Genomic DNA, 26,146 nt, shown 5'->3' with positions numbered 1-26,146 from the left:
GCAGATAAGACAATTGCAGTTAAATGATTACTGATTTAATGATTGATCTTCTGCCAGAGAGCAAACTCTTCAATGGAACAGATACAGTTTTCTTGATCCTGGGACTTTCTATCCTTTTTTTTTTTTTTTTTTTTTTTTTTTTTGTACCAGGGATTGAACCCTGAGGTGCTTAACCACTGAGCCACATTCCCAGCCCTTTTTATATTTTATTTTTGAAACAGGGTCTTGCTAAGTTGCTTAGGGCCTTACTAAGTTGCTGAGGCTGGTGTTGAACTTGGGATCCTCCACTCTTAACCTCCAGGGTGGCTAGGATTATAGGCATGTCACCATACTTGGCTTATCCTTCGGCTTTTAGTGGATTCAGATGACACTTGATTTCTCCTTTTGAGATGAAGCCAAACTTATTGGATGCCCTTAAAAGAAATTCAGAATAGAGTTTCTGTTGGTGACCTTGTTGAAAATGGTGGCTAGGACATAGGCATTCTGCACTTATGCCTTTATTAAGAAATAAAGTATGTCGTAATGCTGTTTCTGAGTCTGAACTTTCCTCAGTAGTACATGTCTGATAGAAGAGACTAACAGAACTTACTGGACACACCGGAATGAAACACTGGCTTCATGTGTATGCTGGACATGCTGGTTCTTTATCTTTTTGTCCACATTTTTTATACTGTGTTATTTTCTATGATATGATTATGGTTTTACTTTAAACAAATATAATGGGAATTATAACTCAGAAGCTTTCTTGCTCTCTTCCTCCCTGCTGCAAAAAGTGACCTGGTATGCAGCAATAATTTCACTCCCAGGGACCAGGCTGCAAGAGCCCCTATCCAGACCTCAGCTATGTTCTGCCAGACCTAGGTACTGGCTAGACCACAGGGGTCGGGAGGGGTGGGGGGGTGCTTCCTTTCCATGTCACTGCTACTCCCACAACATTAAGCTGGGAACTTTCCTCAACTTTTAGTCACGTGGGCCAACTTTGATGAAAGAAGCATTTTACTTGCAGCATTTAGTTGATTCATTGCCGATCACCTTGAGCACATTTTAGAACTGACATTTGTGGGCTTGCCCGCTACTTTATTAGCTATTATTTGTTACTAGGGCAAAAAATGTTTTCTTTTCAGCGGTCAGCTGGCATAGTTTTGGAATATAAGCCATAAGCTTTTATTTTTATTTTTATTGTTGGTTGTTCAAAACATTACATAGTTCTTGACATATCATATTTCACACTTTGATTCAAGTGGGTTATGAACTCCCATTTTTACCCCGTATACAGATTGCAGAATCACATCAGTTACACTTCCATTGATTTACATATTGACATACTCATGTCTGTTGTATTCTGCTGCCTTTCCTATCCTCTACTATCCCCCCTCCCCTCCCCTCCCCTCCCCTCTTCTCTCTCTACCCCCTCTACTGTAATTCATTTCTCCCCCTTGTATTATTTTTCCCTTACCCCTCACTTCCTCTTGTATGTAATTTTGTATAACCCTGAGGGTCTCCTTCCATTTCCATGCAATTTCCCTTCTCTCTCCCTTTCCCTCCCACCTCTCATCCCTGTTTAATGTTAATCTTCTTCTCATGCTCTTCGTCCCTACTCTGTTCTTAGTTACTCTCCTTATATCAAAGAAGACATTTGGCATTTGTTTTTTAGGGATTGGCTAGCTTCACTTAGCATAATCTGCTCTAATGCCATCCATTTCCCTCCAAATTCTATGATTTTGTCATTTTTTAATGCGGAGTAATACTCCATCGTGTATAAATGCCACATTTTTTTTATCCATTCGTCTATTGAAGGGCATCTAGGTTGGTTCCACAGTCTTGCTATTGTGAATTGTGCTGCTATGAACATCGATGTAGCAGTGTCCCTGTAGCATGCTCTTGTTAGGTCTTTAGGGAATAGACCCAGAAGGGGAATAGCTGGGTCAAATGGTGGTTCCATTCCCAGCTTTCCAAGAAAGCCATAAGCTTTTAAAATTATTATTTAAAAGCCTTCTACATATCAGGTTTGGAGATGGGTGGTATTCAACTCTTAGTCAAATAATAGCTGGGATAGGACTGAACTTCTACAGAGTAGCCTGGAAAAATTCATGTTTCTCAATACTTTATGCAGGTTTTGAGCTATTGGGTGTGGCAGAACTTGGCAGGAATGCCTGATTGTTGTTGGGGTTTGGTTGTTGATGGTTGTGGGTTGGTGGGTGGTTGCACAGCAGAATGGAGTGGTGGGCCTTGGCAGGAAGTAGCGCTCATTTGGAAATCAGGGTCTGCAGGAGGGCAGCCCAGGGGCCAGGCAGAATTGAAGGGGAGGGAAAGAGAAGGTGGTGAGAAGTAGGAGCATTTGATGTAGATAAGTTTTTCCCTCTTAAATGTTTTATTTATTATGGAAAATTTCAAGCATGTAATTACCCAGCTTCAGCAATTATTAACATTCTGTTATTCTTTTCTCTTCCTCTACCCGTTCACCACTCCTACTTGACTATTATACTTAAGTGTTTTAATGCAAAATGTATATACATTGAAATACACATCTCATCTGACTTTGAAAAATGATTAACCATGTGTCACCCAAACCCCATAACAATACAGAACATTTTTATCTTCCCAGAAAGTTCTCTCCTGTCCCCTCTGATGCATTCCTTCCTTTACCCCTATTGTTGACCTCAAGAAATGATTCATCTATCACTATAGATTAGATCAGCCTTTTCTAGAGTTTATATAACTAGATTCACACAGTGTGTATTCACAAAGTGTGCCTGGCTTTATTTGCTCAGTATGATGTTTTTGAGATTCATCCATATTACCGCAGGTATCATAGTTTGAGTTTTTTAAAATGTGAAGTACTATTCCATTGTAATAATATACCACAATTGGTTTCAGCATTCTCCTATTTGATGGACATTGGGGTTGCTTCTAGTTTGGAGCTAATACAAATAAAACCGCTAGGAACATTTATATGTAGGTCTTTTTGTGGACTACTATTTTTTATTTCTCTTGAGTAAATACCTAGGAGTAGAATGGCTAGATCAAAGTATAGGTATATATAGGAAACTCTGTCCCTTTATTTAAAGTGGTTGTACCATTTTATATCCCTAGCACCCATGTGTGACAGTTCCAGTGGCTTTACATCCTCACCAACATTTTGTATTATTGATCTGTTCAATTTTGGCCTTTCCAGTAAAGGAGGTAGAGATTTCTCATTATGGTTTTAATTGCCTTTCCCTGATGAGTAATGATGTTGAGCACCTTTCCATGCACTCTTTTGACATGCAGATGTCTTCCTTTGTGAGGTGTCCGCTTGAGTCACACACACACACACACACACATATATATATAGTCTTGAGTGTACTTCTGAGTTTTCACTTACTGAACACATTGTATACCTAGCACCCAGATCAAGAAAGTGGATGCCAACAGCATCCCAGCATGTGATTGTTGCCCTTTTCTAGCCTTACCCCTGGCTAAGAGCAACCACTATACTGATTTTACAGCAGCATGGGTTAGTTTTGCCTGTTTCTATACTTTCTATTAATGAAATAATAGAGTTTATACCATTTTAGTGTTTGGATCCTTTCATTCACTTATGTTTGTGGGATATCTCTATAATATCAATATAACAATAATTTGTTCAGTGTCATTCTGTATAGCATTGTGTAAGAGGATGCCACAATTTGTTTCTTTTGTAAATGAACATTAGAGTTGGTCCCAGTTTGAGACTTATGAATGGTGCTGCTATGAATATTCTAGTACTTGGTTCTTATTGGTTTTGACAGCTTTATTGAGATGTAGTCCAGTCATCTAAAGTGTATAGTTCCGTGGGTTTTAGTATATTCAAAGTTCTGTAATCATTACCACTATCTAACTTATTATTATCCCCAAACAATAACCCATTCATGCAGGAACTACCTGGAGTCTCACAGAATTGTATTAATCCCTTTCAAGGGCAGCAGCTACAATGACCTAACCACCTTATACTAAGGTGCCCCCCTTAAAGGTTTCACTACCTCATCACCACTGTACTGGAGAGCAGTCCTCCAGCATATGAACCTTTTGGGGGCCACATGCCAACTGTATCTAAACCATAGCAGATGCTTAATTGGCCTCCAATGTATCCCATCAAATATTTTGTTATGAGCTTGCAGCAAAGACAAATTTTGATGTTTAGAATGACTCTTAGATTGGCATTGGATTTCACAAGGCTAAAGCTTCAAAACTTGTTGGATGAGTTTGTTAAAATGTGTTTTATGTCTTAAGAATGAGACGCCTGTATCCAAAAGTGCTTCTGCTTTCTCAGAAGTAAATAATTACTGCAAAGTCTCTGGTTATTGAGGCATGCTTGATGCAAATCATAAATTTTGCACATTCACTGTCAAACGACCACCTAAGAAAAAGGAAATTGGTATGTGAAAAAAATTTAAGAAAACTTGAAGGGGTAAGGACAACAACTGATGGCCCCATATCCCATATCATGAGTCACCACCACTACATGAACTCAGTTCCCCCCACAGTTGGTGGGGACAGACATCAATGAGGAAACACAGGACACAGAATAGGTGAAATCAGCATTCATGCAAATGTCTTGATTGGTTTATGATGATCTTTAAGGAGCAGTTGGTTTCATTAAGAATAAAAGGGTATTGTTGGAGAAGTAAATGTAAAAGCAAGCCATGAGTCTTCTGGTGTTGACTGATGTTCGTTTTAATGAGACAGAGAACAACTTAAAGCAAAGACCCTTTTCTTTCTTTTTTTTTTTTTTTCAAGGACTCTTTTCTACAATTTTGTCACTATGAAAGAAAAACTCAGTGGTACATTTTTCATGGTTTGCAGTGTGTGGTAGCACTACATCAAACTCTGCTGGGCTCTAAAATTGCATGTAGCTCAAAGGTGAGATAAAGAAGAGGTGGAAAGAAGAGCTTGTTATCTGCTGGTCAGAAAAGGTTTATAAGAAATTTGTCTCAAAAATTTGCCAAAGACATTTTTTGCTTTTGCACAGAAAATAAAACAATTAAAAGCATGAGGAGAGATCCTACTGAATGGGATCTACAGATCTTTGCCATCTACTCCTCAGATAGGGGATTAATAACTAGAATATTTAAAGAACTCAAAAAACTTAACACCCCCCCCAAATAATTTGATTAATAAATGGGCAATATAACTACAGAGAGACTTTCTCTCCTCAAAAGAAGAAATATACATGGCCAATAAATATATTAAAAATGTTCAACATCTCTAGCAATCAGGGAAATGCAAATCAAAACTATACTGAGATTTCATCTCACTCCAATCAGAATGGCAGTGATCAAGATAGTGTTGGTGAGAATGTAGAGAAAAAGGTACACTTAATATGTTGTTGATGAGACTGCAAATCAGTACAACCACTCTGGAAAGCAGTAAGGAGATTCCTCAAAAATCTAAGAATGGAACTACCATATGACCCCGCTATCCCACTTTTCAGTATATATTCAAAAGATCTAATATTGGCATACTGTAGACATGCAGCCACATCAATGTTTATAGCAGTGCAGTTCACAATAGCCAAGCTATGTAACCAGCCAGGTGCCCATCAACAAGCAAATGGATAAAGAAATTGTGGTATATATACACAATGGAGTTTTTATTATTTATCATTTTTATGAATTATGCATAACCAATATTTTGTATAACCATAATTCATTAAAAAATTTGCCCAAGAAATGCATGGCAAAGTGATCCTGTTATAAAATGGTTGAAGAAACCTGAGAAGGAGTCTTTGGGTGATGAAGATGAAAATTTGAGGTGGTGTGTTCAAAGGCTGCTGGGGAACCAAAGTTGGATCTGGGAGGTGTGACAACATGGATAATATTGCTGTCATTTAAAGCAATGAACGCAACCTAGCTTGCAGTATAATGCAGCTCATTTTTTTCTGCGTTGTTGGGTGAAAGACAAACGTGTTTGTGTGAAAGATAAAGCACCTGAAATCATACAAATACTGTGTTTTACAATTATTGCACTGGGAGTGGTTTGAAATTAAGAGCCCACTAAGTCCATTTACCTCAATGAGTAAATATAGTTTGCTTATATATGCCATGTCTCTCTTGGAAAACCTAGTGGTGGATACATGTTGATCACACCTATATAGCTACAAAAATGATTTATTTTGGTCATTCTTATAAGAAAAAATAGATACTTGGAAGCAAAAGATGGACCAGATATAGTTTTCTGGTGTCCCCACTCTTCCCCTCCCTCCTCCTAGTTAAACATCAATAGTGAAAGCAACTATTACCCATCTATTGTGGCACTAGGTAAGGATTTGCTGACCTCTTAACACTGAATTGGTAGGTTGACACATTTTCACAAGATTAGAAGATGAGATTTAAATGATAAAAAAATTCCAGACCACTGTTAAATTAGTGTCTTAGAAATTCTAAACCATGATAGATAGAGCATTCTTTCAATTGGCCTAACTTGAAAGAGTATTAGCAATGAACAGTAATGGATAAAGTCAGATCTTTTTTGGTACTGGGGATTGAACCCAGGGGTGCTTAACCCACTGAGCCATATCCCCAACTCTTTTTCTATTTTATTTTATTTCATTATTATTATTATAATTTTGGTTTGTTTCTGGGGATTGAACTCAGGGCCACTTGACCACTGAGCCACATCCCCAGTCCTATTTTGTATTTTATTTAGAGACGGGGTCTCACTGAGTAGCTTAGCACCTCACTTTTTGCTGAGGCTGGCGTTGAATTTGTGATCATCCTGCTTCAGCCTCCCAAGCCACTGGGATTATAGGCATTTGTCACCATGCCTGAATCTATTTTATTTTGACATGGGGTCTTGTTGAGTTGTTGAGGGCCTTGCTGAGTTGCTGAGACAGGCCTCAAACTTGTGGTCCTCCTCCCAAGTCATGATAAAGTCAGATCTAAATTATGGTAGGAGTTAGTCAATATATCTTCTGTCCAGTAAATTTGAGCTTTTTTAAAAGGGAGTTTTCAGATGTCCAATGTTGCAATTAAGTCCAATCAGATTTTTTAGAAGTGTCTTTGGTAGGAAACTTATTCTAAACCCCAGCTATTTACATTTAGACAAAACCAGTCTTATTTATATTCTTTATTTATTTTAGTCTGCTGGGAGGAAGATCGTCTTATGGGTAAGCTGGAGTATATTTAAAAATTGGCATGAACCAGTATGATTACAGAACTTCTCTGGTAAATCATTCACTAGTCACTATTGTATCATTTTGTTGACTAATGCTTTACTGCAGAAATCCAATACTTATAAACCACACTAAAAATTATAGTCTTATAAAATATGTAACAAAAATTATGTTCAAGATGGTGTTCAAAATACTTTTTGTTGATTTTTTTTTTTTTTTTTTTGTTTTTTGTTTTTTCATGGTGCTGGGGTTTGAATCCAGAGACTCATGCATGCTAGGCAAGTGAGTTGAGCTAACCCTAAGCCCCCCAAATTTGAATGAACTAAAAGCCCATATATATTTGATCTTATTTTATATTAGCATGTTTTGACATGATTATAATTGATAAATTGAGGGGTGCTTCAATGTAAAATTTAAATGCTTTCCAGCTAAAGTGTACTTTTTACTGGACTTGGCTTTTTGTAGTCCCCCATGGTATATCACATTTTAAAGTGTGTTAAACCTTGGTAGATAGGGATGTGTTCATGCCTGCCTCATGATCAAGGAAGCTGGGTTATACTATGCAGGCTTCTTTGCCAAGGCTGGCCTATATCACTGGGAATTAACTGGAAAGTAATGACTACTAGGAACATAGGGTATATTTGGGAATGAATATCTGAATTTTATCTCTTCCTTTTAATCTGTGATATTTTGCCTAGTATTTAGCCTATATATCCATTGTCTTCCTCCTCAGTGGCTTGATTTTAGAAAGTGAGTCAGGATAGCAGTAAGTCTTATCCATGCACTGGGGAGAATAGGACTTGGGGTCAGAAAAGTGAATTTGAGTCCTGTCCTAGCTGAGTGAACTTGAGCAAGTCTGTTAACCAGTTTGCATTTAATTTGCCCACCTGCAAAATGAAGCCAGTATTTGCCCTGCCTGCCTCTCAGTGAGGTGCTTTTGAAATTCACCTGAGGTGTTTGGAAGGATTTAGTAAATGACAGACCATGTGACCATTGTGATCATCAAAGCTTTGAATGAATTGGTAGTCTCTTTAGGAAAACAAACCTGGAGGCTTTATATATGATTAAAAAAAATTCAGACCACTGTTAAATTAGTGTCTTAGAAATTCTAAAAGCAAGCCAGTTGAATATTGTCTGGATATAAATTGCTTAAAATAGGGCTTGGTTTGTGGCTCAGCGGTAGAGCGCTTGCCTAGCACAGGTGAGGCCCTGGGTTTGATCCCCAACACCACATAAAAATAAATACATTGTGTCCAACTACAACTAAAAAAATTAAATAAAAATAAGTAAGTAAGTAAATAAATAAATAAATAAATTGCTTAAAATCAATTCATGCTAGTAGCCTGTGTGACAAATGTCAAGCAAAAAAATTGTTAAATTTGAGACAGTTTTCCTATTGAACATGAATTGTTCTGACTTTTTATTTTAAGTAGCAGCATTGACCTATTTTAATTGGCACTGGAAAGTCACTACCTCTGGAGTGGAGACATAGAAGAACTTCTGGAGGTAGTGTGGTCCTAGAAGTACAGGTCTGGAAGTACTACAGGTCCCAACATAGAATGTTGAGAAGGCTTATAAAGAGGAAGGTTTTTTGTGTTGCCAGATAAAAACTTAATTTACTTGGCAAAAAGCTACTCCACCAAGCTCCAGACTGCCTATAAGTCTATGGGAGTTGGAGGCTGCTGTCCTTCCACCCTGCACTCTGCCCTTCCCTACCACTTTCCTTTGTTTCCTCTCCTTTATTAACTAAAGATAGCAATCATTGTGGCCTTGGAATTGGTATCTTATGTTGCCACTTTTAAAATAGCATCAGTATGAAATTCTTCATTTTTAATTTTGAGTAGGTAATGGAGTCCAGGGAACAATCATATAGGCAGAATGTCTAATTTACTCAGCTGCAGTGTTATTTTTGACTCTGAGCAAACCTCTGTGGGGAGCAGAATTATCCATTTGAGATAAATTAGCCGAGCTGTCTTGTCAAGTGTTTCCTCAGCATATGCATTTGTCCTATCATTAGCAACAACCTCTAAAGGGTGAATTTGAATGTGATTTGTCTCCTGTTTAAAACTTCTCTTGATTATTTAAAAAATAGTTTTGGGTGAGGCATGGATACTATGACTATTTTATTCTCTGAGTTCTCATATTTTAGCAATGCATCCTAAAATATTTGGGAATAAAAGGATATGGTAACTGGTATTTGCTTCAAAATAATATGGAAAGGGGTGATATGGATAGCACTGGAGTTATAACAGAGCTTATCATGAGATGATAATTGTTGAGGGTGAGGGACTCTTATGTGGGTTTCCTACTCTTCTGTCAACTTTTATATATATTTGTAGTTCTCCATTAAAAAAAAAAAAACCAACCTACCGTTGTTTTCCACTGCCTCAAGGTAGAGTCCAGCCCTCTTAACATGCTTGGAAGGCCCCTTTGCCAGTTGGTACTTGCTAGCCCAGATTCATCTCCTAGGGTGTTCTGGCCAGGAAATTAACATTCACAACCTAACTTGTCTCTGACCTTTTGCACTTGCTTGTCTTCCTACAGCATTCTTTCCTTCCCTTTCCATTCCTCCATTCTGCCCTCATTTACCTTCCTAACTCTTATAGATAGATCCTCTGGCCACAGACAGCATCACTTCCTCCAGACTTTCTCTGACTGCTCTCCCTGCTTGAGTGGTTAGGCACCCTCCTGGGAGTTCCTCTCTCATAGTTTCCTTCACTTTAGCCCCCTTCACAGTAGCTCTGTGTGCACTTCCTTCTAGTTCCCTGCATAGTACTGTACTCTTTTTTTTAAGAAAAGGATTATGCCCCATTCACACTTCTATCCTTGGTACCCAGCACAATGCCTGGTATATAGTAGGCAATCCATATATAAGAATAAAAGTGTCAATTGGTGACACTTGGCCTCAAGTCTCCCAGTGTCTCTGCAGAACCTGTGGAGCCTGGTGCTGATGTGGCTTCTACCTACCTTCTTTTTTTAAATATTTATTTTTCAGTTGTAGTTGGACACAATACCTTTATTTTATTTATTCATTTCTTTTTTTTTTAAAGAGAGAGAGAAAGAGGGAGAGAGAATTTATTTATTTATTTATTTTTTAGTTTTCGGTGGACACAACATCTTTGTTTGTATGTGGTGCTGAGGATTGAACCCGGGCTGCACGCATGCCAGGCAAGCGTGCTACCACTTGAGCCACATCCCCAGCCCTTATTTAATCATTTCTATGTGGTGCTGAGGGTCAAACCCTGGGCCTTGCATGTGCTAGGCGAGCGCTCCACCACTGAGCCACAACCCCAGCCCTCTCCCTACCTTCTTGTTTCCTCACACTCATACACTTGACACCACAACTCACCTCTATTCCATTTCATCAGAATTTTCATTGACTTGCTGTAAGTCACAGTAATGTGAGCAGAAGTTTGGACATTATATTTCTGTATCTCTAGTGCACATAGTGGGGAACCTCCCATGAAATTTGGAGCTCTTGCATCATCTCAAAAAATTACAAATTTTGAAATGGTGTCTAATACTACTAAGCAAATTTAAATGTTTGTGATTGATACAATAATTTGCTCCTTTTTGAATAAGTTTTCATGACAGGACACAACTTTAGGAGGCATTTTATATTGTCAAGTTGATGATGGATATGTGAATGAGGAGCTATGGCACAGAAATGTTTATTGTAGCATCTGGACATAGAAAAATAAAAATGAATAAAATCTCCAGATAGGATGGATAAAAAATTGTGATCTAATTGTGATTCAATGGAAAGCTATATAGAAGTGAAACTGAAGGAACTGGAGCTAGATGAACAAGTTGGTTGAATCACATCAAAAAGTAGCAAGTCAGGGCTGGGAGTGTAGCTCAGTGGATACAGTACTCACCTACCACACATGAGGCCCTGGATTCAATCCTTAGCACCCCCCACACACAGAAAATACACCTATCCTGAAACACATTAAACCTTTAAAAAGATTGCTTTAAAAAAATAGCAAGTCAAGGGGTTGGGGTTGTAGCTCAGAGGTAGAGCATTCACCTCGCATGTGCAAGGCCCTGGGTTTGATCCTCAGCACCACATAAAAATAAATTAAAAAAAAAAGTATTGTGTCCAACTACAAATAAAAAATAAGTAAATAAATAGCAAGTGAAAGAAAATACAAAAGGTACTATTTATATAAAATTCAAAAGACATGCAAAGATGAACAACATATTATTTAGGAGTTCATAAATAGAATATGCCCATACATGTCTTTACATACTGTCTTAGCCTGTTCAGACTGCTATAACTGAATACCATAGCCTGAATGGCCTATAAACAACAGAATTTTACTTCTTGTAATTCTGGAGGCTGGGAAGTCTAAGATCAAGGTACCATCAAATCCACTGTCTGATGAGAGCCCACTTGCTGGTTCATAGCCTGGATCTTCTCACTGTGTTCTCACATGGCAGAAGGGACAAGTCAACTCTCTGGGGCCTCTTATAAGAACATTAAACCTATTCATGAGAGTTCTTCCAAAAGGCACCATCTCCAAATATTATCACATTGGGGATTAGATTACCACACACAAATTTAGAGGGGGACACAAACATTTGGTCTATAGTATGCACACAAACACATGTGCAGGGAAATGATAAATCCAGAAATGAGGATAGAGATCTCCTCTGGGCAAGAGGGAGGAGATGTGATCAGGGAAGTGTATATGTAATGACTTGGGCTTACCTGGGTTTTCATTTCATTATACAATATGCTTCATAAATAGGCAAACTATATTTGATATGTATTTCATAAGAATGACATTAAAGATAAATTCATTAGCTGATTTTGAGACTATATTCCTATCACTTTAAAAAAGGAAGAGGGTTTTTGTTGTTTTTTTAAAAATTCTTACTTCTTTTCTTCCACAGTTCATGGGTTAAGTGAAATCAAATCATTCCCCAACTCTACCTAAAAGGTTAATGGTAGAAATACAAATTGCCATGGCTCCCTGTTAGTTATCAGTAACAAGTAGATTAAGTAGACAGATCATCTGTCCTCTCACTCCCATCCCTCTCTTGTTCATTTCAGATGTTGCTTTTGTAGACATGAGTGACTTCTCCAGACAGCCTTCCCTCTTCTACCATCTTGGAGTCCGTGAAAGCTTTGACATGGCCAATAATGTGATCCTGTACCATGATACCGATGCCGACACAGCACTGTCACTGAAGGTAAAGAACATCTTTCACCTTCCTCTGAGTGCATCATTTTGGGAAAGCAGAATTTTATGTCAAGCTGAAATGTAACATAGCACAGGAATTATGTGAGAAAAGTAATAAAAATTGCTTTTGCAATACCTTTTTTCCTACCACTGGTTCTACCTCACACATATAAATTTCTGGCTGCTCTGTGAGCATCGTTGCTACATTATGCTTTTGCAGGCAACCTGAGCACTTCCAGGCTCATTAGAGAAAAAGCAAAAAATATTCACTTCCATTGACACAAACACACTACTCTGAATCCCTTTGTGGACAATTTGATCCAAACTTACATGTTATAAAAATTAGTTCTTGACTTGGATAATGACAGGGAAATATTTAACAGTTACCAAAATAAGCAGAAAATTTTACCATAGATATAATCGGCATTTAATTTATTATTATACTCTAATCTGAAAACATAGCAAAACTGAAAACAAGTGTATTCCTATACAATTCAGTAATATTGAGAATTTCTGAAATGTATTTTGGCAAGATTGAAACAAACATTTTTGATAATATAGAACATTTGAAAAATATCTTTATTTATTATTTACGTGGTGCTGAGGATCGAACCCAGTGCCTCACACATACAAGGCGGGTGCTTTACCACTGAGCTACAGTCCCAGCCCATATAGAACATTTTTAAATGCTTATATTTGCAAAATATAAATGTCTGATGTGCGTTATTCTAAAATTCTGCTAATATTGTTGAATATCTTAGAAAATCCTGCTTTATGTTAAATCATTTAAAAATTAATAGTTTGTTTACAGCACTGTTTCTCAACCTTGATTGCACTTTAGAATTACCCAGAGAGTTTGTAAATATCCCAGGAGCCAGGCCACACCCCAAACAATCACGTCACAATCTCTGGGGTGTGCTGCACAGGCATGGGACTTTTTTAAACCTCCCAAATGTGCAATCAGGTATGAGAACTAGTGGGTTTAGAGATTGGCCTTTTTTTTTTTTTTTTTTTTTTTTTTATTGGTTGTTCACAACGTTACAAAGCACTTGACATATCATACTTCATACATTAGACTGAAGTGGGTTATGAACTCCCAATTTTACCCCAAATGCAGATTGCAGAGTCACATCGGTTACACATCCACAATTTTACATAATGCCCTATTGGTAATTGTTGTACTCTGCTCCCTTTCCTATCCCCCACTATCCCCCCTCCCCTCCCCTCCCTTTTACTCTCTCTACCCCATCTACTGTAATCCATCTCCCTCCTTATTTATTTTCCCATTCCCCACCCAGCCTCTTATATGTAATTTTGTATAGCAATGAGGGTCTCCCTTCATTTCCATGCAATTTTCCTCATCTCTCCCTTTCCCTCCCATCTCATGTCACTGATTAATGTTACTCTTTTCTTCCTACTCTTCCTCCCTGCTCTGTTCATATTTGCTCTCATTATATCAAAGAAGACATTTGGCACTTGTATTTTAGGGATTGGCTAGCTTCACTAAGCATAATCTGCTCTAGTGCTGTCCATTTCTCTGCAAATTCTATGATTTTGTCATTTTTTATTGCTGCATAGTACTCCATTGTGTATAGATGCCACATTTTTTTTATCCATTCATCTACTGAGGGGCATCTGGGTTGGTTCCACAGTCTAGCAATTGTGAATTGTGCTGCTATGAACATCGATGTGGCAGTATCCCTGTAGCATGCTCTTTTAAGGTCTGCAGGGAATAGTCTAAGAAGGGCAATAGCAGGGTCAAATGGTGGTTCCATTCCCATCTTTCCCAGGAATCTCCAAACTGCTTTCCAAATTGGCGGCACCAATTTGCAGTCCCACCAGCAATGTACAAGTGTACCCTTTTCTCCACATCCTCACCAGCACTTGTTGTTGTTTGACTTCATAGTGGCTGCCAATCTTACTGGAGTGAAATGGTATCTTAGGGTGGTTTTGATTTGCATTTCTCTGACTGCTAGAGATGGTGAGCATTTTTTCATGTACTTATTGATTGATTGTATATCCTCCTCTGAGAGGTGTCTGTTCAGGTCCTTGGCCCATTTGTTGATTGGGTTATTTGTTATCTTATTGTCTAATTTTTTGAGTTCTTTGTATACTCTGGATATTAGGGCTCTATCTGAAGTGTGAGGAGTAAAGATTTGTTCCCAGGATGTAGGCTCCCTGTTTACCTCTCTTATTGTTTCTCTTGCTGAGAAAAAACTTTTAAGCTTAATTAAGTCCCATTTGTTGATTCTTGTTGTTAACTCTTGTGCTATGGGTGTCCTATTAAGGAATTTGGAGCCCAACCCCACAATCTTTAGATCGGATCCAACTTTTTCTTCAATCAGACGCAGAGTCTCTGGTTTGATATCAAGTTCCCTGATCCATTTTGAGTTAATAGAGATTGGCCTTTATAGACATCCTTTTTAAGTGTCCAACTCCCTCAGTACTGTAACAAGACAATTTTATGCCATACTTGGGCTGTGTGTGTGTGTGTGTGTGTGTGTGTATGTATGTGTATGTGTTTCTTGTTATTTAATATTAGCCAAATTTTTCTGGGTTCTATATTGGTTTGAGATTATTTCTTGATAGAAACACCACCTGCTTCCGATGTATAATCTGTATGTGTTAAACCTCACATGCATTTTACGTAGATAGGTGCTCTGTAGTTATAGCACATAGTGTATTTGAAGAAGTCATTTGTATGACAGTGAAAAAAAAGAAAATTTTATCAGTGTGCTTTATGTTGTAGAATAGTTTCTACAGTTTAGAAACATATTTAAAGTCTATAAGCCAACCTAAATAACTTTAGAGATTTAGATATTAACTGCTGCTTTTACTGATTTTTCACTGTGCTTAGAAGTATTTAGAATACTTAGAATTTAGAAAATATGAAAGTATATAGATTATTAATCTATACTTTGATGGGAAACATGAAATTTTAACATTTTTTCCTAATTCAATACATTTTTCCTCAGCTGTGCTTTAGAAAAGCTCTCTGGAAAGTTCTATGATCTAGATAATTTTAAAATTATTTTACAGGGCTAGAGATTGAAAAATTTTAATTTTTAACGAATCAGACAAATATTTCCTACAATGGAAATGGTTAGTTAGTCATTTATATCTAATACCAGAGGAAGCAATCTGAACTTCTTATCAAAAATAGAAATCTTGGGCTAGGGATGTGGCTCAGTGGCACAGTGCTTGCCTAGCATGTGTGAGGCCCTGGGTTTGACCCCCATCGCTGAAAAAAAAGATTCTCTGATTATATAAAACATGTTTTACAGGGAAGATATTTAATTATGTTTTCTCTTGCAGAAATGTTGGTTTCTAGCATATAAATGATATATACTCAAGGTCTGCATAACCATCCTGTTGTTAACTGGCTAAAATGGACATGAATTTGAACCTGCCTAGACAGTTCTAATAGGGTGTCAGGAATACTTCCAGTAGTACTCTTTCTGTAGGAAGGGTGACCATGGTGTTTCTGCAGCCTTTGCATTGATCTATTCAAACCCCAGGATGGCACAGTGTTTCCCAAGTGCTTTCTTACTGTCACTGTCATTCTTCTCTGGGAAGGTGGGATGCAGGGCACTCAGTGCCCCAAATATGAGTCTCAAAATATCTTTTGGGGGGCTAGAGCTTTAGCTCAGTGGCAGAGCATTTGCCTAGCACATGTGAGGCACTGGGTTGGATCCTTAGCACCACACAAAAATAAACAAATAAAATAAAGACATGTTGTTCACCTACAACTACAAAAAGTAAAATAAATCTTTTGGACAAAAGTATTGTCACTGATATGGGAAAACCATCATAAGCAGAAATGCCCTCCAGTACTTCCAAAGCTAAACAATCATGATTAGTTTTCCATAGAATGTGAATTTTTTGATTATCAGACGTTCATTCTATTTGAAGCTTGCAGATGGTGGGGGTTCAAATGATTAATTCTTGTTTTAAGGTGGGCACTATATGATGTAGGGAACATTGACTAATGCTTATGAAAATTAACTGTTTAGAAAAACTATGTTCATCTTTTGTTTTTCTTTTCAGGATATGGTAACTCAAAAAAACACAGTAAGTATTACATTTTCAAATTTTTAGCCTCATAAGTGTAAATTTTTTTAAAATATAATTTTTTAGTTGTAGATATACACAATACCTTTATTTTATTTGTTCATTTTTATATGGTGCTGAGGATCAAACCCATTGCCTCACACATGCCAGGTGAGTGCTCTGCCACTGAGCTACAACCCCAGCCCATAAGTGTAAATTTATAAAATATTTGCCTGAAAATCTCACAGGTAGCAAGGTGATTTCTAATCATGTGTTTGTTGTTTCTAAGGAGGACAGTTGGAAACCCTCTATCCCTCAATCCACCAGTTAGCTTAGGCCCCACTTGGCCCTTTGAAAGTGTGGGACGGGAGGCAAGGTCAGGCAGGTGTATATTCTTTATTACTTCATAGGGCTTTGAGCTTGGAACCACCTAGGTGTATCCTGAGCTGGACCTGTACTCCCATGGACCACCAAGAGTCTTTTTACTGGAGTCAATACCTCTCATACTTCCTCACCAAAGTCTCCCTGATGATGAAGGAACATGAACTTATACCCCAGTTAACAAGGGAATCAAGCCTGAATTTCCCTGCTACAAGCTGAAAAGAAGTGGGATGAAATTCTACTTCCTTCTGCTCCTTCCTGTTCCTTTATTATGTACTGAAGTTTCCTGATTCAGCTTATAAGTTCTTGTGATTACCTAGTCTTATTGCCATGTTGGTTTAGATAGTATAATGAAACTAGAAACCACCATCCTAAAAAAATTGCCCTTCTCGGACTATTCCCTGAAGACCTTAAAAGAGCATGCTACAGGGATACTGCCACATCGATGTTCATAGCAGCACAATTCACAATAGCTAGACTGTGGAACCAACCCAGATGCCCTTCAATAGATGAATGGATAAAAAAAAAAATGTGGCATCTATACACAATGGAGTACTATGCAGCAATAAAAAATGACAAAATCATAGAATTTGCAGGGAAATGGATGGCACTAGAGCAGATTATGCTTAGTGAAGCTAGCCAATCCCTAAAAAACAAATACCAAATGTCTTCTTTGATATAATGAGAGCAACTATGAACAGAGCAGGGAGGAAGAGTAGGAAGAAAAGAGTAACATTAAACAGAGACATGAGATGGGAGGGAAAGGGAGAGAAAAGGGGAATTGCATGGAAATGAAGGGAGACCCTCATTGCTATACAAAATTACATATAAGAGGTTGTGAGGGGAATGGGATAACAAACAAGGAGAGAAATGAATTACAGTAGATGGGGTAGAGAGAGAAGATGGGAGGGGAGGGGAGGGGGGATAGTAGGGGATAGGAAAGGTAGCAGAATACAACAATTACTAATAGGGCATTATGTAAAATTGTGGATGTGTAACCGACGTGATTCTGCAATCTGCATTTGGGGTAAAATTGGGGGTTCATAACCCACTTCAATCTAATGTATGAAATATGATATGTCAAGAGCTTTGTAATGTTGTGAACAACCAATAAAAAATAAATAAAATAAATAATATTTGAATAAGATTATGTCCTCAGAAATTGTGCCAGGGTTATCCTATACCATTGTATGTACCCCAAGCTTCCTATTCCCCTAGATCTGTGGTGGTGTAATTTGAGAATCCATGACCTAGACTCTAGACAGGGCCTTGGTCCCTTTCCTTTGGATCTCAACATCCCTCCTACTAGCACTTCTACAAGGGAAGGGTCTCTCAGTACTTTTCCTATTCTAGTTGGAGTTCCTAGAGGGACCCAAGAAAAGGACACAGGAGGCGAAGCTCTCCCCAGGTTGCCATCTGCAGGGGAGTAGGAGCTTTGCATGACTTTACCCCTCACAAAAGGTCCCTAGCAGGGGAGGGGGGGCTCCCCAGTACTCCACCTAACAAAAATACCCACCTAAGGGGGAAACTTGGACCCTCCTTCCCCACCAGAGGATGAAATTCTAGAAACAAAGCAAGTGAGGTAGTTCAATTAGCATTGGAATGTGGATTTATAAACTGGTTTGTAAAATAAGGCAAGAGGTTCTGGTTTCAAGTTCCTCTTGGAAAAGAAACCGGACAATGTGTCATTTTGTTTTGTCCTATTGACCTACTGATGTTTTTCCATTTATGGGAGTCTGTCCTATTCTTTCCAGATCTTGATTTTTCATTTTACCTCCTTCATGGAGAAATGGGGGAACAATCAAAGGAGATTGGGCTTGAGGCCCAGGAGGTGTAGTTGGAGTCGCATCCGTCTCTTAAGTCACATTGGGCAGTTGTTCTACCCTTGTCTGGGTCATATCAGTAAAATGAGAAATGTTGACCTCTGTCCTTTTGTTTGTGGATGCCTTCCAGCATTCAACATCTGTGGTTCCATATTTATTGCACAAGCAAAAAGTTGTAACTTGGATTTAATGCAAGAAATGCCTATGAAACACTATTCCTTAAAACAAAATGAGCTACATGAAGGCAAGAAGCTATCTTTTTTCATTTCTTACTGTTGGGTGTATATATACTTCTATCTATCTGGATTTTCTTTTGTACTGGGTATTGAACCCAGAAGTGCTTAAACACTGAGCCACATCCCCAGCCTTTTTTTTTTTTAAAGAGAGAAGAGAGAGAGAGAGAGAGAATTTTTTAATATTTATTTTTTAGTTCTTGGCGGACACAACATCTTTGTCTGTATGTGGTGCTGAGGATCGAACCCGGGCTGCACGCATGCCAGGCGAGCGCGCTACCGCTTGAGCCACATCCCCAGCCCCTCCCCAGCCCTTTTTTGTATTTTGTTTAGAGAGGGTCTTGCTGAGTTGCTTAGGGCCTTGCTAAATTGCTGATGCTGGCTTTGAACTCACAATCCTCCTGCATCAGCCTCCTGAGTCACTGGGATTATAGGTGTCCGCCACCATGGCTGGCCTGCACTTTGAAATATTTTTGTCTTCTAAAAGACTTAGTGTTATAATAAGTGTTAAGTAGTGTTATAATTCTAGTGTTACAATACTATGTAGTGAATTCAGTTATAATTCCACTATGTATTCTCCTTCTGGCAAATACTCCCTTCTGAAATACCCAGGAATTCCTTTAATATTCATAGTAATTCTAAGCACACTTTGGCACCATTCTTCCTAGGTGTTTTGATTGTTTGTTAGGAATTAATTTATTCTACAGGATTTGACAACTAATGTCTCTAAATTACATTAGAATTCAGTGCCCAATATTGGTTATCATGCTTGGAAGGTGTGAAAAATTACAGCATTCAAAAGAATTTTATTTTATTTTTATTTTTTTTAAATATTTTTAATTGGGGGGCTGGGGTTGTAGCTCAGTGGTGTAGAGTATTTGCCTAGCACACGTGAGGTGCACTGGATTTGATCATCAGCACCACATAAAATAAATAAATAAAATAAAAGTATTATGTCCATCTACAGCTAAAAATTTTTTTAAAAATATTTTTAATTGGCACATAGTAATTGTATGCTTTTATGGGTACAGTGTGACATTTCAATACATGTATACAATATGTATGAACAGATCAGGGTAATTGGCATGTTCATAACCTCAAGCATCATTTCTTTGTGTTGGGAACATTCAAAATCCTCTGTACTACCTATTTTGAAATATTCAATTAATAGTTGTCAACTATAGTTACCTACTGTGCTATAGAACATTGGAAGTTATTCTTTCTATCCTGCTACATCTCTATACTTTCTACCCTTCCTCTAAAGCTCCATTCCTCCTTTTTCACACCCTTCCTGAGTGCTGGTAACCACTCTTCAGAAGAATTTTGAAAGGGACCTGAGATAACTTGAAGGCTAGAAAATAGTACCAAAGAGTAAATGCTGAAGGGATGTAAACCTTGGAAGATACCATTAATGGTTATCCTTAAATGTTATCCTCTTTCTGAAAGTAAGGAGACAGTTATTTTTTCCGCTCCAGATGGAGTGGAAATAGGGCAAATAGAAAAATGGTTTGGATCAGCAGAATGAACAGCTTGCAGTTAATGGCGATTAAACATTAAAACAGAATGTCAAAGTAAATTGGGTGACTTTTAAGGAGAGTTTGCTTAGTTGTCTCTTGCATGTGGATTGGGATAACACTGGAATCAGGGAGCCTGGGTTTTATGACTCCAGACGTTTCTGGAGACAATCTGATAAAATCATTGGTGATCATTTTGGAAAGATTTTGGTAAAACACACATAGATATAATGTAGCCAGAGTGAACTTTAAAGTTCTGTCAGTCAGGGGTACAGCTTACATGCTACTGCCTGAACATGTAGCCAGATATTTGTGTGATTGTGAATATATGAAAACCAAGGTGCTTTGAGATCTGTCTTTAGGGAGTTATGTGCCTGATGCCACATTGAATACACCTTTATTTGGCAGAAGGTTGGGCACATTCATTTCCATTTCTAGAAGTAGTTGCTTAGCAGAGATGGAAAGGCTGGGAAGCTGATCTCAGGGCTTCAGGCTGGGCTGCCCATAGCCATTCTGTGTGCCTTTGCTCTTTGGAAACATGACATCACCTTTTGTGCTCACCTCTTTTTCAAATGATGCTCATGTTCTTATGTACCAGGTTTTGTTTTTTTAAAAAAAAACTGCTTGGGGCTGAGGCTGTAGCTCAGTGGTAAAGTGCTTGCCTCTCATGTGTGAGGCACTGGGTTCAATCCTCAGAACCACATAAAAATAAATAAAGATACTTTGTGCTCATCTACAACTAAATAAATATTTTTTTAAAAAACTGCTTTACAGCCAGGCATGGTGGCGCACGCCTGTAATCCCAGCAGCTCAGGTGGCTGAGGCAGTTCAAAGCCAGTCTCAGCAAACGCAAGCCACTAAGCAACTCAGTGAGACCCTGTCTCTTAATAAAACAGAAGGACTGGGATGTGGCTCAGTGGTAGAGCACTTGCCTAACATGCATGAGGCACTGGGTTCGTTCCCCAGCACCACTTTAAAAAAAAAATACAACAACAACTTTACAAAATAAGGCTGGGGATGTGGCTCAGTGGCTGAGTGCCCCTGAGTTCAATCCCTGGTACCAAAAAAATGCTTTACTTAGGTATAACTTGCATACCTACAAATTCACCTGTTTTAAACACACATAATTCAATGACTTTAAAAAAAAGTTTTTTTAAAGAAAGAATGAGAGAGAGAGTGAGAATTTTTAATATATATATTTTAGTTTTCGGCGGACACAACATCTTTGTATGTGGTGCTGAGGATCGAACCCGGGCCACATACATGCCAGGCGAGCGCGTTACCGCTTGAGCCACATCCCCAGCCCCAATGACTTTTATTTAATAATGTACGTGGTTGCACAGCCATTACCATAATCTGGTTTTGGAGCGTTTCCATTACCTCCTCAAATACCTTTTTACAGACCATCCCTGTTCCTACCTCCAAACCCAAACAACTTCTAATCTGTTTTATGTCTTATAGATTTACCTTTTTGGGCTTTTCATGTGAATGGAACCATACCATATGAGGTCTTTTGCACCTGGTTTCTTTCAATTAGCATGTTTTTGAAGTTTTTCTATGATGTAGTATGTATCAGTAGTTTTATCCTTTTTATTGCTAAATGACATTCTACTGTATGGATAGTCCACATTTTATTGGTCCTCTCCCCAGTGATGGGCTTTTGGGTTGTTTCCACTTTGGGGATACTATGAATAATGCTGCTGTGAACATATGTGTACATAAAGACGCACACATATTCATTCTTCTTGGGTAGATACTTAAGAATGGAATTGTTGGGTCATATGGTCTATACATGTTTGACTTCTTAAGAAACTGCAAAAATGATTCCAAAGGAACTGTTCTATTCTAAATTTCCACCAGCACTGAGAGGTCCAGTTTCTTTACATCCTCATCAATACTTGGTTGTGTCCATCTTTTTATGATAGCCATTCTAGTGAGTATGAAGTGATATCTTAGTGTAGTTTTAATTTGCATTTCCCTAGTGACTAGTGATGTTGAGCATCTTTTAATATTCTTATTAGTCATTCATGATCATCTTTGGTGAAATGTCTACTCATATATTTTCCCCATTTTAATTGGTTGTGTACTCACTGTAGAGTTGAAAGAGTTCTGGAAGCAAGATTTTTTATCAGAGGCTTAAGTTACTCAATTCAGTTATCAGTTATTACTTTTATGGATCAGGCCCTTTTTGTGTCTAAGAACTTTTAGCCCAACTCAAGGTCAAGAGATTACTCCTATATTTTTTTAAAAACTGTTAAACCTCCATTTAGGTCTCAGATCCATTTTGAGTTCATTTTTATATCTGGTATGAGATAGGTGTCCAAGTTCATTCTTTTGCGTGTGGATATTCAGTTGTCCCAGCACCATTTTTTTTTTTTTTTTGAGAGGGCTATCTTTTTCCCTATTGAATTGTCTTGGCACCCTTGCTGAAATCAACTAAACCTGTATGTAAGGTTTATTTCTGGATTTTCAGTCCTGTTCCATTGATATGTATGTCTAGCCTTATACACAAGGCACACGGTTTTGATTACTGTTGCTTTGAAGTAATTTTTTAAATTGGGAAGTCTGAGTCCTCCAACTTTTTCTTCTTCATCCTTTCTTGGGACATTTTGGGCTCCCTGCAATTCCATATGAATTTAAGAATTGGCTTTTCCATTTCTGCAACAGCATAATAAAAACCCACACCATTGACAGGGATCGCATTGTATCTGTAGATTGCTTATTGATAACAATATTAAGTCTTACAATTTATGAATATGGACTGTCTTTCCATTTATTTAGATCTTCCATAATTTCTGTCAACAATTTTTATAATTTTCAGCAAACAAGTCTTCACCTCCTTGACTTAAACTTATTCCTGGATATTTTTTCCCTTTGGATGCTCTTGTAAATGGAACTGTTTTTTAAATTTTCTTTTCAGGATTAAAAAGTGTTACAAAAATCTTGTGAATACTCATCACATTTTAATTCATAATTCAATATTTGATTGAGTTGAAATGTAATTCAGTTTTCAGCCAGAGCTTTACAAAAATGACTTTTTGCTTTTCCTGTATTTTTATCCATTTCAATTTTTATGCTTTTGCTTCAGACATAACAAAGGTAGTCAATCTTAGCATTTCAACAATTCAAAAAACTTGTTTATATAATGACAGATCAAGGTTGCACCTTCATGAAAGCAAAAGAATGAAAATGCAGCCAACCATGAGGCTACTTTATTGGTTAAACCTTGGAACTTCCTGATGGTTTGCCACTAGTGTACATAGTCCATAGGTATTCTGTAACTTCCTTTGTTTTCATTTTCCTTTGCAAGAATAACCAGTTTTGAATTTGTAGCATATTTCACAGATTGATTTCCCCTGAAGCAGAGTCTGAGATTGAATTTAAGGTCCAGGAGGTTCATTAAGGAGTGCCTTTGGGATTGACACTGGGCAAGGGGAGGGAATGAAACAGCACTGGGCAGAGGGAGAAATGGAGCTGTGATGCAAGACCAATGACAGCCTTGGCAAACCCCTAAAGGAAGTCAACCTTGACTGGCCTTTCTGAGCTGTCCTGTGTGAGGATAAGATGGCCAGGGTTTTATACCCCTGCATCCATCCATCATCAGAAAGAGTGTAACCTTGGATAAGGTGCTTTCTGCAACTAAGGCAGTTCCAGAAGGGGCTGACAGTAGGGACTGGGGGTTAAAGAACTTCCAGTAGCTAGGGCAATATATCCTTCCCTGAAAGGGGGTCTTGGTAGCACATCTGAGTATCTATCACACATAAGAATTTCATATGGAGAATATATAAATCATATATACCCCAAGACTAAAAAAATAGATCTTCAAGGCTGATAGGCACAGGAATAATATTTTCCTGTTGAATTGGTTGGTAATTACCTGAAAACTGCCTAACCTTGCCAGAGAGGAAACATGGGGACACGCGCATTCCCTGTCCCCGGGAGACTTACTGAGAGAAAATGAGGTGTTCCACCCAATACTTACAGTTGGAATTGTACACTAGATCACATTTTCATTTGTCATGTCCTGAAGCCAGAGTTCACAGTTTTTTTTTTTAAGCAATGTTAAATTTCCAAGCTTGGATCACATTATTAAAAAATACTTTATTAAAAACCATGTTATTAAAAAACTAATCTGGTTCCTGACCTCTGGACTAGGTGATTTTCTTTTTCTGGAAAATCGGTGAGATTTAAGAGAAACTTGTTCCCATTAAAATGGTTATCTTTATAATCCCAATAAATTGGAAATTCTTTGAGAAACACACATTGGCAATACTGAGGGCATTGTGTTCAATACTGGAAGTCTTCCTCCTGGCTTGTGAACATGGTTAGAGGGTAACAGAATTTCTCCTGTTCTTTCTTGCTTGCTTTCCACAAGTCTAAAGTTTTCTATGAACTGGGCTCCAAAATTATTAAACATATAGAGTGTTTAGGGACATTTTGGTAAAAAGTCAATTAAATTTCTTCTTTCCATGTCTTTTGGGTTTTCTGAGTTGAAAAATCAAGTTTTCTACCACTTTTATTATTAAAGACTCCATTTCAAACGGGAAGGCTTCATCCCATAGAGATGGAAAGGAAGAATTTTATTTTATCCACAGAAGATGAATCATGTAAAAATCTCTGCTCTTTGAGTATTTATTTAGCTTGTGTGGCTATTTTCTATCATTTCTACCTCATCTTAAATTCCCTATTACAGTCTTTTTGTTTTTTCCTGCATGGCTATGTTTTTGCTTCTGTTTGTTCTCTTAAATTGAAGTACTCTAGAGGTGTGAAATAAAAAACTTTGCACTGTACGTCTTGAATATCACAGGGGTAACATCAGATATCACAGGACCAATGTCAGAACCACATTATTGATATTAAATTCTGCCTACCAACTGAACAAGTCCTTGGAATTCAGGACACCCATTTGTTTTCTTTAAATTAAGATATAATTCACATATCTTAAAATTCACTATTCCCTCATATATTTGTGTTGCAAATTTTGTATAGCTTATTTAAGGGCATTTCAGAATTAAGTTGAAGTGACAAGAGTCCTAGGAAGGGAGAGGAAAGGCCTGAGATTTGTCTAGCTCTAAGTCATCTGTGTGCCAGTTGCTTAACATTCTTGGGTCTCAGATTCCTCCTCTATAAAATGAGACAATGGGGCTGGAGTTGTGGCTCAGTGGTAGAGTGTTTGCCTAGCATGTGTGAGGCACTGGGTTTGATTCTCAGCACCTCATATAAATTAATTAAATAAACATCCAACAACTAAAAACTAAAAAAAATGAGACAATAGGGTGCTTTCTGAGATTTGTGCCAGCTTTGAAATAATTGTCATGTTATGAGAATCATTCAGTTGTTTGAACAAAGTGGATCAACTATTGCAATAGGTCAGTTAGCACTCCATGGTTTCCAGCAGGGATATTTTCATTTACTTTTAAGTGGTACAGTAGCCTGATTTTGCTATTGAAATCATTATACAGCTTCTGTATATTTATTCCTCCTATGACCAGATAAATATGGAAAGGTAACAATGTGGAATGTTCTTTGCATTGATCATGAAAAACAAAAACCAACCTACATTTTTCTGGACATGCATATGTGCTGATTTTTTTTGGAGTGGGTACTGGGGGTACTAGGGATCGAACTCAGGGGCACTCAACCACTAAGCCACATCCCAGCCCTATTTTGTGTTTTATTTAGAGACAGGGTTTCATTGAGTTGCTTAGCACCTCGCTGTTGCTGAGGCTGGCTTTGAACTCGCAATCCTCCTGCCTCAGCCTCCCAAGCTGCTGAGATTACAAGCATGCCCCACTATGCCTGGCCATATGTGCTGATTTTTAAA

The 26,146-nt window shown here is 37.9% G+C and overlaps 1 protein-coding gene across 1 annotated transcript in view; it reads left to right on the top strand.

Moving 5' to 3' along the window:
- The window catches only part of MAP3K15 (mitogen-activated protein kinase kinase kinase 15), a 115,173-nt gene that overhangs the window by 8,678 nt on the left and 80,349 nt on the right, over positions 1 to 26,146 (top strand). The window contains exons 2-3 of the mRNA XM_081278355.1: positions 12,192 to 12,331; positions 16,369 to 16,392. Of these exons, the coding sequence (XP_081134481.1) occupies positions 12,192 to 12,331; positions 16,369 to 16,392 (164 nt within the window). The remainder of the gene's footprint in view (positions 1 to 12,191; positions 12,332 to 16,368; positions 16,393 to 26,146) is intronic.

The sequence above is a fragment of the Spermophilus citellus genome (genome assembly GCF_964194105.1).
Source record: "Spermophilus citellus genome assembly, chromosome: X".
In the NCBI taxonomy this organism is placed as follows: domain Eukaryota; kingdom Metazoa; phylum Chordata; class Mammalia; order Rodentia; family Sciuridae; genus Spermophilus; species Spermophilus citellus.
The sequence above is the reverse complement of the archived record's forward strand: the minus strand, read 5'-3'. Positions and strand labels throughout refer to the sequence as shown.